The sequence below is a fragment of the Peromyscus maniculatus genome, chromosome 3, assembly GCF_049852395.1.
Source record: "Peromyscus maniculatus bairdii isolate BWxNUB_F1_BW_parent chromosome 3, HU_Pman_BW_mat_3.1, whole genome shotgun sequence".
NCBI lineage: Eukaryota > Metazoa > Chordata > Mammalia > Rodentia > Cricetidae > Peromyscus > Peromyscus maniculatus.
This window is the reverse complement of record NC_134854.1, coordinates 69853164-69865208: the sequence shown is the minus strand read 5'-3', so window position 1 is coordinate 69865208 and position 12045 is coordinate 69853164. Positions and strand designations below refer to the sequence as shown.

Below are 12045 nucleotides of genomic sequence, written 5' to 3'. Positions count from 1 at the left end.
GAGGGGGGCATCTGGACTGTCCTTTAAAAACTTATGTTAGCTCAAACCAAAGCATCTACCATTCTAGAGGAAGTAAGGGGGAAGCAACCACGCACACAAAGCCGGCAGTGCGGGGTATTATTCTAATAAACAGGCCTCCTCCTCCCGCCCACCTTTACCTTAGTAAAGACCTTTTTTCTTTTTTTTAAACTGGAAGCCTTCAGGTGAAAATAAAGCCACAGCAGCAAGGGGGGGGGGCGGAATGTAGTCTTTCTCAGGGTTAACATCAGAAGACAAGCTTGTGCGGCTTGGCCAATCAGATGCGCCCCTGCCAGCTATAATATAGTGCGAAAGGCAGCCTGTCTCACAAGCTCTCCAGCCTTGCTACCATTTAAAATCAGGCTCTTTTTGTCTTTTAATTGCTGTCTCGAGACCCAACTCCGATGTGTTCCGTTACCAGCGACCGGCAGCCTGCCATCGCAGCCCCTGTCTGGGTGGCGATCGGAGACAAGTCCCCTGCAGCAGCGGCAGGCAAGGTTATATAGGAAGAGAAAGAGCCAGGCAGCGCCAGAGGGAACGAACGAGCCGAGCGAGGAAGGGAGAGCCGAGCGCAAGGAGGAGCGCACACGCACACACCCGCGCGTACCCGCTCGCGCACAGACCGCGCGGGGACAGCTCGCAAGTCCTCGGGTTCCGCGGACGAGATGCTGCTGCTAGCGAGATGTCTTCTGGTGGTCCTCGCTTCCTCGCTGCTGGTGTGCCCCGGGCTGGCGTGCGGGCCCGGCAGGGGGTTTGGAAAGAGGCGGCACCCCAAAAAGCTGACCCCTTTAGCCTACAAGCAGTTTATCCCCAACGTAGCCGAGAAGACCCTAGGGGCCAGCGGCAGATACGAAGGGAAGATCACAAGAAACTCCGAGCGATTTAAGGAACTCACCCCCAATTATAACCCCGACATCATATTTAAGGATGAGGAAAACACGGGAGCAGACCGGCTGATGACTCAGGTAGAGACCCATTGCGGGTGGGAAACGGGCTCCTTCCCCTGGGGGGTTGCGTGTGACCAAGCAATCAGCCCTGCTCTGTTTGCTCTTTGGGCAGGTAGGAAGGCTGCTTGGCCCTCTCCTTCCCCACCCACCTGCCCACCTAGCACACCTCTTCCGGGAGGAGAAAGGAGGTGAAGGGTCCAGCAGGAAGTTTAGGGTTTGGGTGGAGTGGGGGCACCAGAGATGGGGTTCGCTATGTCCCTCATTTAATGAGTCTCCTGGGATGGCCTCCTCCATCTGTCTCTATTCTAGCTTGTAACTTGGAGAGACCTTCACTCTGGGGGTGTCTGCCCTTTCCAAGCGGGGACAGAAAATGGAGGGAGTGGAGATGCCCCTATACACTTCAAGGGGCCTCCAGGTCATAGCGAACATAGCCTGGAGCATTCCGGCTTCTAACTCCCACCTTTCCCTTTTCTGTGTGTTTTTTTTTTCTCCCAAGACCACCCCCACCCTTTACCCCGCCACCACCAAAGAACTCTAACTGGGAAAGCCAGGGGGCAGTTCTGACAAAAGGCAGGCGCTCCAGAGGCGCTTGTCTTGTCCCCACTGTATCACGTAGCCTGACTGCGATCCCGTGGTCCCCAATTGTGCCGGTCAGAGGGAATGTATTGATATTTCTTTAAGGATGCTCCTCTGTTCTCCAGAGCCCGCGGTACCTTAGGGGAGGGACTTGGAACTTGCTGGCTTTGCAATCGCTTTAATTTTCAACCTGCTTGCATAAGAATTAGAAGCGAAAAAATCTTAGTAGCGACGAGGGTGGATGGACAGAGGGCAAAGCAAAACACGATCCTCTCTCCCATCCCACCTCCTTTGAGATTTATGGGCTGCCAATCTCCCAGCAAAATCGAGACTTTCTGAAACTCCATGCACGTATGACTGAAGCTGGAAATGGGTTTCCTTGCAAATATAGGTCAGCATCCTTTTTACTGCCCTATTAAAATATTCAAGTCCTACCTTTAAGGCTAGGTGCGCCAAGCGGCTGGCGGAGCGGCGCTGGCGGGGCGCAAGAGCAGGGGGGCGGGGGCTGGAGCGAGCGAGCGTGGAGCTGCCTGCGACGCGTCGCGGGGCTCGCCACCGGGTACCTGCTGGCTGAGGAGCCTAGGAGACTAGCCTTAGGGTGGCGGGCCAGAGCTGGAGCAAAGGGGAGTCTTGGAGGCTGAAGACAGGGCCATTCTTTCCCCCATCTCTCTCATCTGCTCCCGACCACCTTAAATCTGGACCGCGAGTGTGGGCGCGCGCGCGCGGGAGCCGGGAAGCTGCGCGAGCCACAGTTAACTCTGCGCGGGCCGCGGGGTGCCGGGCTGGTGCTGCTAGCTGGAGCGAGTTCTCCCGCCAGCCCCCGGCGTTTATCCCCTGGTTACCCTGCCCCCCCCCGGGGGGGTGCATCTCATGAGGGATGAGGAGATCCTTGGGAACGCGTGAGAAGGGAGACCATGCAAAGAGGCCTGGCGAGGACACGCAAGGTCCCTCAGTCCGGGTGGGTCTGCGAGGGGGTCCCAGGCCGGCTCCCTTGCCCAGCTAGCCGGGCCTCTGCGCGCTGCAGAGGGGCGAGAGCGCTGAGCCCTGCGGCGCGGCAGACGCCTTTCAGCTCCACTTACTCCTGCGTTATCGATCCCGCGGCTAGGGTTTCAGCGCGCGCGGGGCTGGGCTCTGGCGGCTGGTCCCTGCCTCTGCACGCGCGGAGCGCAGGGCTCCGAGCGCGCTCATTCCCTTGGGCGCGCAGGCAGGGGCTGAGCTGGGAGGAGTCGCAAAGCAGGGAGATCCGCCGGCCTGACCTGCACTGCAACCCTCTTGCTGCCTTCTGGGTCCCTTGGGCCTCAGCGCCCTAAACGGAGACCACCCTCCCCCCCCCAACTACATCCTTTCCCTCACTCTGGTCCTCCCGGCCCAGGACCCAAGGCCCAGCAGCCCTACACCCGGCCACTCTCGCCGCCGCCGCGGCCGCATGCGCGCGAGCAGCATTTGAACTTCTGACCTTCTGTCAAGTTCCTTCAGACGAACGAAACGAAAACAAATACTTTTTTCCCTTGGGCAGTGGCTATTCTGGTTCCCCACACAAAAAGAAGGGGTAGAGACAGCAAAAGTGGGGGGGGGAGGCCAGGCCAGGATCTTCTCACCCATCCCGCAAAGATCCCCCCCCCAAAATGAGGATGGCTGTAAAGGTGGCAGTCTGGAAGTTCCCCTGGGTACAGCCCTCGCCAGCTTCTTATTCCGGGTTGGCTGAGTTAAGAGGGAACGGGAAGGAAGGAGGCGGCGGCGAAACGCCTAGGCTAGAGGTGAAGGAGTGAAGCCTGAGAATCATGGGCTCAGGATGTGAGCCTTCTCCTGGGAACCTGCCATCCATGGACCAGCCCCTCTTTAACCAACCACCGGATTCGGTGCCCCTCTCTTCAGTCTCGCCTGCCTCCCAGTCTGTCTCTCTAAGGTGACTGAGCCCAAGTCCCTCAACCGTGGCAGGATCGTCCCCAGTGGAACTTTCAGAGCAGTTCTGGATCGCAGGAGCTCCTGGTTAATATTAACTCCGGAGAGGGAAGCGCCGACAGACACTCTCCGAGCGCAAGCCAGGCCCCAGAGAGTGCCAGGCTGTTGTGCCCGCGGCCAGGGGGCTGGGGTGGGAGGCCGGCCACGAGGGGCCTGATCTGCAGGCTCTGCAGGGTGAAGGGGGGCGGGGACCACCACCTGAGGAACCTGGCTGAACAGATTTCCTGCGTGCTTAGGGGCTAGCCGGGAAAAGGAGCCCAGGTGTGGGTTTGAAGAGTGGTTTTCTGCTCTCAAGAGTGGGGTGTGTTCCCCGCCCCAGTTAGGGGAAGAATGGAGTGAGATGTGTTTAGAGAGTAGAGCCCCCCCCCCCAATGTGGGAAGCCCACTTTTGGAGGTGACAGTCCCTGCCTGCTCTGCGCTCATGGACTGCGCCGGTGTGCAGATCCGGGAGGTGGGCTGGAGGCCCAGGAACAACTTGGCCTCGGCAGACACAAAGCCGGGCCCCAGTGACCCTGCCGGGCTTCACGGTGGCTGCACAGAGTCGGGCTTGATTAGCGGCACACGACCCAATGAATTAATAACCGGGCTGAGCTTCCCGGCTTTGCCTGCGACCTTCTCTTCCAGCGCGGGCGGGGGAGTACCCTGCATCTGCCTGCAGAGCTGCGCTGAACCTGGTGCTGGGGAGGGCTCGGGGGCACCGGGTGCCAACTCAGGCGACAATCGGCGTTGGCCTGTCCGGGTCAAGGGCCTATCTCTGCCCAGAGTTCTTTGCCTGGGGTCCTCCGTGTCTGCCCTAGCGCGGCGCAGCTCAGGGTATCCGGTTCGGTAGCCCTCTCCAACCTACCCCAGCTCGCCCCTGCGGCGGCGGGATGGGAAGCTTGTTCAAGCCACAGATCGCTAACTTCCCCCTCCTGAGAGAAGGGAGCCGGGTGGAGTGCAGGCTGGAATGAAGGAGGAGATAAGATACCGTGGTGTGCGCCTGCGCGCACTGGCTTCGAATCTCAGTTCTAAACTGACCCTGGTTTACTTATTGATTTTCGTGTAGAACGCGTTCAGTCCCTAAGATGACCTCACTCCAACTCTGTCCTTTGGACTTTTCTCCTAAGAAAACCTCTGGCAGGCCCAGAAACCTGCCAGAGCGGACCTGTTGTTACTACACCCTTCCTATTTGTTGTGTGTTTAACTCTATAGTCATATTCCTGGGCTTTATTGCGGCCAGATATACACGACTTTTCCTTTTGTCTGTCCCCGAAGGCCTGGGCAACAATCCTTTGCAAGAGTCCTCCTGGCTACAGTTAGAACCTGTCATCTAGGGACCATTCTCCCGTCCCTGTAACCTGCCCGAAATCCTCTCAGCCTGAGGGATGGCAGGCGATTAGCCCTACCATCTGCAGAAGTCAGTTTGAAATTACTCCTGCCTCCCCTGGGGTCCAGTTCTCTGGGTAACCCGCCCTTACCATTTTGTCTCCAGCCACAAACCCCCAATCAGCATGCCACATAACCAGCAACATAAACTTCCAAGCAGTGAGTTAGTGCCCCACCACACACACACACACACACACACACACACACACACACACACACACACACACTTTTATTACATCTTTTTCTTAATGTGGGCCAAGAATGCCCCCACTATCCCAGGTTCCACTTTGCCCTGCAAGGGAGGAGATTGAGCACAGGAGTTTCACAGTGGACCCCCCTCTTGGGCAGGGCTCAGAAGCCTTGGGCCTTTCTGGCTCCCCATCCCCCAACCTTTCCCACCCCACCCCCACCCACTTCTTAAGTTTGCTCTTCAAACTTGCCGGACACCATTCTGTGCAGGGCCAAGAAAACAAGAGGGGAGGAAGAGAACCGGTCAAAGAAAACACGAATACAATCAGGCCCCAGACAAGCCTAGCAGAGAGGAGCTCCTTGGGGGAAAGAATGTGGCTGCCTGGACCAAGAATGTTTGTCCTCGGGCCCTGCCTAGGCTGGACATCAGCATTCACCTGCCGGCTTGTCCTGGGGCTGCTTCTCACCCCTCAGCGTTGCTGTGGGTCTCCTCAGGCCAGGCTGATAGAGGAAAGGCCCGGCCTCCATGGATAATGCAGAGCTGCCAATCCTTAAAAGTGCATCAGAAGTTCTGTCCCCCCAAGAGATGCTCCTGGAATCTCACCCAAGGAGAAACTGCTCCTGTCCCTCGGACCATAGTAGCTGCATCTAAGTTTCTGGGTTGAAGACTGGCCCCGCAGCTGGGTCCCTGGAGAACCCGCCCCTTCAGCAACTGCCATGCCTCCACCCACATCTCCTTCCCACAGTCCCCGGGGCCTGGGCCTGTGGTTGGTAGAGAAACCACCACCGACCAAGGTGTCTGTCACTTACGGGTTCTCCCTTCTCCCTACAGAGGTGCAAAGACAAACTAAATGCCTTGGCCATCTCTGTGATGAACCAGTGGCCGGGAGTGAAGCTGCGTGTGACCGAGGGCTGGGATGAGGATGGCCATCATTCAGAGGAGTCTCTACACTATGAGGGCCGGGCAGTGGACATCACCACATCTGACCGCGACCGCAGCAAGTACGGCATGCTGGCTCGCCTGGCTGTGGAGGCCGGCTTCGACTGGGTCTACTATGAATCTAAAGCACACATCCACTGCTCTGTGAAAGCGGGTAAGCAAGCCTCCCGCCTGCGGCCTCTCTTCCTGCAACCCTTCCCACCAGGAGGTCTGGGGGGGACGTGGGGGGGGAGGAAAGCCATGAAAAGAGGGGAATGCTCTTGGAAATGAGTCGATTTCAGTTGTGGGAAAATATCCTATGGCACCCCCACCACCCTACCCTAGCCAGGTACCTCTGCAACCTTTCAGATCACTGGCCGGCATCTCTATATGCCCAGACTCCTAGGTTGTGTGGTTTCCAGAACTGCTTCAGGTAGTAGAAAGCAAGGTGTCAGTGAGCATTGTGCAAGGGGGTCCTGAGATAACCCCGGTGATTCCTGGCTTAGCCAGAGCTCGCCTTGATCTTCCCTTTCATTCAGGGCTTAACCTACTGCCAGCACACACACACACACACACACACACACACACACACACACACACACACACACACACACCACGGGCAGAAAGGGTCTGTTCAGGGCATAAACCCAGGTACTGGCTCCTCCCCGCTGGGCTCCTGTGGATTCAAAACTAACTTAACTCACTCGCTAAGCCTGTGGGGGGGAAGGCCTGGTGGGAGGTAATAAACTGTGTACTTCCAGCTTCGGGAGGCCGCAAGCCCAGAAGCATCCGTTCTTATTAGGAGCCCAGCTGGGATGCAGAAAGCCCCTGGCTAGACTGCGGAAGGCAATTCCCGCTGGAGCGGCTGCCCCCAGCCGGTGCGAGGCGGAGTTCCCTGGGCCTGCAACGCCACACTCTGTTGCGGGGAGGAACAGCTAGGGAGGCAGGAAGTCAGCAAACGTGCAGTAGCCTCTAGGGATTGTGTGCTCTGGCAGGGCGGGTCGCGGTGACTTTCCGTAGAGTCTTATCCCCACCCCCACCCTCGACCCCCAAACCCCGTTGCTCCCCAGCTTCCCAAGTTTCCTAAAGTGTGTTTTAAGGACACGTGTTAGTTGGAAATAATTTAAACATCAAGAAACACGGACTAAGTAATGAAAAGTGTGCCTCTGACAATAACAGCTGTCTAGGATGCGCAGGAGTGGTGACGGGAAGGCCTATAGGAAGATGTTAGCTCCAGGACCCCCCCCCCACCTCTCCCTCCCCCCTTCCTCCGGGGCGGGCGCTCCTCTCAGGCCAGGGTGAGAAATACAGGGGGCAGAGTCGCCCAGGCTCTGAGTAAGCTCTTCCCTGGACCTCAAGTCTGCCCTGGACACACAAGGCCTCCCTGTCACCCCGGTTCTCCTAGTCCCTCTGGCGGGAGTCCCTAGGGGATCTCCTCCCAAATGAGCAGCGGTAATCCGTCCCCGAGGGTCCCGCGGGCAGTGCAGACCCCGGCCGTGGAGGGCAGCTCATTGGCATTCTGCGCACGCGGGCTGGGACGCCGCGCCGTGTGTGTCAAGCGGGGTCGTGCGACTCGACGACTCCGGCTCACTAGAGCCCCGGGTCGCATTCCGGGGGGCTATGGAGTGCTTCCAACCGCCAGCCCCGCACTTCATGCTGGAGAAACCGATGAGAAGATTAAACGCCTTCTGTAATTCCAGCAGGAAGATTCTTTCTGGCAATCTCTATTTGCCAAAAGCATGATCCTGGAGATTGGAATGCAAAGAAGACTGGGACCTCCCCACCCCTCCTCCCTGGCCCCCTGCGCTCCGCCCCATCCTCGATTATTGTCCTCCCGGACAGTGAGCCCCAAGAGCTACAGAGGGCTGGCTAAAGCGGGTAGTCAAGGGGCCTTGAGAACCCGCGCTTCCAGCGCTCTGAGCAGGCCTGGCCATTTAAAATTCAAATACACATCTCGAGTGCTTGGAAGAGAGGCTGGGCTGTGCAAATAGTGCCTTTGGAGGCCCGGGCTTCTGGAGAGTCCCTGTGTGTGAACTCCACGAGAGGGAGGGGGGTTGCACCTGAGCAAATAGGGAGGGGGCGGCCAGCGAGCTGGAGAGTGAGCTGAGAATGGGGAGGAGGGAAAAAATGGAAGTGCCCCCTCTTCCAAGGCTGTCTCCTATTTATCCCACAAATCACAATGACAATACCAGGCTCTTTATTGGATTTTAATTAGAAAATCCACACAAGTCTTGGGCTTTCACACCTCGGGCAAACCTCTGGAATGTTTGTCCAGTTGCTACAACGACTACAGCTATTTTTTCGCTCCCCACCCCCTGGCTATCCACTGGCCAACACCAAGGCCCTCACTGGGGAAGCGGGAGGCGGGGGCGGCCCGGGTTCCCCGGGTGCAGCCTCCTCGCACCGCGCATTGGGAGGCGCCGCGCCCTGCTGTCCGGGCGCGAGAGAGGAGGGTGTGCCCGGCGCCCGCGCGAGCTCAAGGAGGCTTCCTGAGGAATCCAAGTGGAGAGTAAATATCCTTCTGGGTTCGCGGCGAGGCTGGGTGCAAGAGAGGGGGATGGGACCGGAGGCAGGAGGAAGGTTGGGAGAGTTCCCCGCCTCCAGCTGGAGATGCCAGCTAACTTTTCCCCGCCGTGCGGGTGCAATCTTGAAGGGTCGTTTAGGAATGCGCCTGCGTCTGAATTTAGCCACTGGGGCGCTGAGATTGCTGGCTCAGGGCGGTCTGCGCTAGATCAGTCTGGCTCAACAACACCCCCTGCCCCGCCCCCCCTTCCCACCACCACGCGCGCCCCTGGTCCAGCCGAGTGGGGCACGAACATGCACCGCCACGCACGCACACACACACACACACACACACACACACACACACACACACAAAAGCACGCACGCACGCACGCACGCACGTAAACACACCGGGCGTACCTGTCTCCTTTGGCACTCAACACCCTCTCTCTCCTCTCTCTTCCTCGCAGAGAACTCGGTGGCAGCCAAATCCGGGGGCTGCTTCCCGGGATCCGCCACAGTGCACCTGGAGCAGGGTGGCACCAAGCTGGTGAAGGACCTGCGTCCGGGAGACCGCGTGTTAGCCGCTGACGACCAGGGCCGGCTGCTGTACAGCGACTTCCTCACCTTCCTGGACCGCGACGAAGGCGCCAAGAAGGTCTTCTACGTGATCGAGACGCGGGAGCCGCGCGAACGCCTGCTGCTCACCGCCGCGCACCTGCTCTTCGTGGCGCCGCACAACGACTCGGGAGCCGCGGGGCCCGCACCCGGACCGAGCGCGCTCTTCGCCAGCCGGGTGCGCCCCGGCCAGCGTGTGTACGTGGTGGCCGAACGCGGCGGGGACCGCCGGCTGCTGCCAGCCGCGGTGCACAGCGTGACGCTGCGTGAGGAGGCCGCGGGCGCGTACGCGCCGCTCACGGCGCACGGCACCATCCTCATCAACCGGGTGCTGGCCTCGTGCTACGCCGTCATCGAGGAGCACGGCTGGGCGCACCGGGCCTTCGCGCCCTTCCGCTTGGCGCACGCGCTCCTGGCCGCGCTGACGCCCGCCCGCACGGACGCCGGGGGTGGGGGCAGCGTCCCCGCACCCCAACCCGCAGCGGAGGCGAGGGGCTCAGGGCCGGCCTCGGGCATCCACTGGTACTCGCAGCTGCTCTACCAAATTGGCACCTGGCTGTTGGACAGCGAGACCTTGCATCCCTTGGGAATGGCGGTCAAGTCCAGCTGAAGTCGGAGGGGACTGGGCAGGGGGTGTAGGGGCGGGCGGGGCGGGGAGCGACTGCGAAATAAGCAACCGACGCGGGAAAGCGCACGGAAGGAGACTTTTAATTATAAGAATAATAATAATAATTAATAATAATAATAATAAGTAGGACAGTCCAAAGTAGACTATAAGGAAGCAAAGACCCCGGGGAGTTCTGTTGTTGTTTTTAGTTTATATATATTTTTAAATTTTTTTCGTTATTGTCTTATTTTGGGTTATTTTTTTCTCCTCTTCTGGCTATTTATTTGTTTGGTATGAATAGATGTTTTAAATAATATGAACGGACCTTCAAGAGCCTTAACTAGTTTGTGTCTTGGATAATTTATTATCGTGTGAACTGTACTCACAGGGGGGGAAAGATTATTTTGTGAGGCCAAGCAACCTGCTGAGAGTCTATTTTTCTACACTCCCTCGTCCTGCGCATCAGAAGGCAAAACTCGGCGTTCCTCGTCTGCTATGCTCCTGCTTCTCGGCAAGTGTAAACTAAAACATGCTCCATGGGGGTCCACAAATTATATTTTTATACACAGAATTGTAAATTAGATTTTTGAGAGATCAATACTTAACTGAATGACATTTCATTTTTTTGAAATAGTGTAAAATATGAAAATATATTATTTTAATTTAACTATTTTCCAATGTAACAGCTGTCTTCTGTACTGCCTTCATGGTTTGTATTTGCTTTGAACCTGCCACTTTGGTCATGTTCTTGGAAACCAAGACTGTTAATGCACACATACACACTTTTTTTTTTTTTGACAAACTGGAAGAACTCTGTTATTTTTAACTTCAAAGAATTTATTAGAAAATAATATTTTTGAAAAGCGCACATAGCGGTGAGCCCACGAGGATGGAGCCTGTAGTTTGTACAGAGAAAAAAAAAAGGATGTTTTTGCATTAATAAACTGAGAAATAACTGCTGTAAATTTACTAAAATGTATTTTTGAATATTTTGTAATAGTTTTATAGAAATAAAGTGTGCCACGCACCCAGTGGTTAGTAGATATTTCCTGAGAATTCCTGTTGCGGCCCTTTTTATTTTCTTTTTTTTTGGGGGGGGGTGGCTTCATTTTCTGGGAAATCTGGAGCCCCAGAATTCTGTTGAATTGTAATGCTTCTACTTGTGAATTCAGACCCTGGCTTAGGAAACCAAAGTCAACAGAACAAATCCACAGTCTGCTCCCCTCACTGGCGAGACCTCAGTCCTGTGCTCGCTCTGCAAGGCTCTGTCCACACTCCCCAGAGTTGGTGGTGTTTGGGGGCACAGTCTTCCCCCAGCCCCATCTCTTCACAGGCAAAGCCTTCTTTGTAGGCAGAGGGGAAGGCCCGGGTGTACAGACCCCTTTGCATGCTAACCCAGTGCCTTTCTCTGTGGTCTCTGGTGTGTAGGGAACAGGCTCTGTAGCTTAAGATGCTGTGTCCTTTGAGACGGGGTCCTAAAGGAGCTTAGCTCTCTCAACCCTCCTACCATGGTCCTTGGAATAACTTGTCCATCTGGGCCTGGTGAGTTGTCTGCTGGAGGGCAGATGTTGCCAGGGTCCTCTGGCCACTTGAGTATCTCTTGGCCCATGTCTATCTGGAACAATGGCAACTCCTGTAGTTTACCCCCAGGGCTCAGTCAGTGCCAGTGTTAGCTAGGTTTGGTTGAGGATCCCTTCCAGTTTACTGATGCCCGGCAGTGTGTTCAAGAGGACTCTACCCTGGACCCTGGCCAGGGATCAGGCCTAGACTCACTCCTGGTTCTTTAGTGTACCAAAATAAGTCCTACTCTGTGACTTGAGGAGGAGCGTCTGAGCAAGCTCTGACCAGAGAGAGGGGGTCTTTGGGCAGATGGAGCCCGGGCAGAGGCTGGCCCTGGTTTTAGAAGCTCCACTGAGTGAAGCTTCCAACAGCCTGGCAGGTCTGACTCCAGAGGAAAGGCCTTTGTGGGTGCCTACAGCCCTGAGGAGCTTTGTCGTGAGAGCCTAGCCTCTACCTGCTTCTCCAAGGCCAACCCTCTGGGTAGCAGCAGGCCCTGGTTTCTCTCCACAAAAGAGTTTTCTTTGGTCTCCTAGGTGGTAAACAGTGTCAAAGCTGGTGTTGCTGGTGCCTCTTGGGATTGGCCGGGGCTCCTCTGTTGTCCTTTCTGATCAATCCATCAAAGGCAAACCAGAATGCCTGTGCACACCAACAACCGACTGTGCCGAGCACCCTGACCAAATGCCCACGCAGCCGTCCATCAGAGGCAGGAGCTGGACGTCCACCCAGCCGGACAGTTTGCCATGACCTAAGAGGAGTTCCAGAAACAAAGGCACCACGGAACA

General features: G+C 56.7%; 1 protein-coding gene across 3 annotated transcripts; it reads left to right on the top strand.

Annotated features, from left to right (window-relative positions):
* Positions 1-326: 326 nt before the first annotated feature.
* On the top strand, positions 327-9718 carry Shh (sonic hedgehog signaling molecule). Of its 3 annotated transcripts, none has more exons than XM_006994537.4 (3): positions 327-983; positions 5890-6151; positions 8949-9718. In XM_006994537.4, exons 1-3 carry the CDS (start codon positions 684-686, stop codon positions 9704-9706), a joined length of 1320 nt encoding a protein of 439 aa, XP_006994599.1. In that variant the 5' UTR covers positions 327-683; the 3' UTR covers positions 9707-9718. The 3 variants fall into 3 exon arrangements, with proteins under 3 accessions (XP_006994599.1, XP_076422831.1, XP_076422832.1); XM_076566716.1 differs by lacking the exon at positions 327-983 and adding an exon at positions 1763-1932; XM_076566717.1 differs by lacking the exon at positions 327-983 and adding an exon at positions 2975-3447.
* The last annotated feature ends 2327 nt before the right edge of the window (positions 9719-12045 follow it).

Coding starts and splice junctions, on each gene's coding strand:
- Shh (XM_006994537.4), top strand. CDS start 684: ATGCTGCTGCTAGCGAGATGTCTTCTGGTGGTCCTCGCTTCCTCGCTG. Junction 984..5,889: donor CAGACCGGCTGATGACTCAG/GTAGAGACCCAT, acceptor TTCTCCCTACAG/AGGTGCAAAGACAAACTAAA. Junction 6,152..8,948: donor CCACTGCTCTGTGAAAGCGG/GTAAGCAAGCCT, acceptor TCTTCCTCGCAG/AGAACTCGGTGGCAGCCAAA.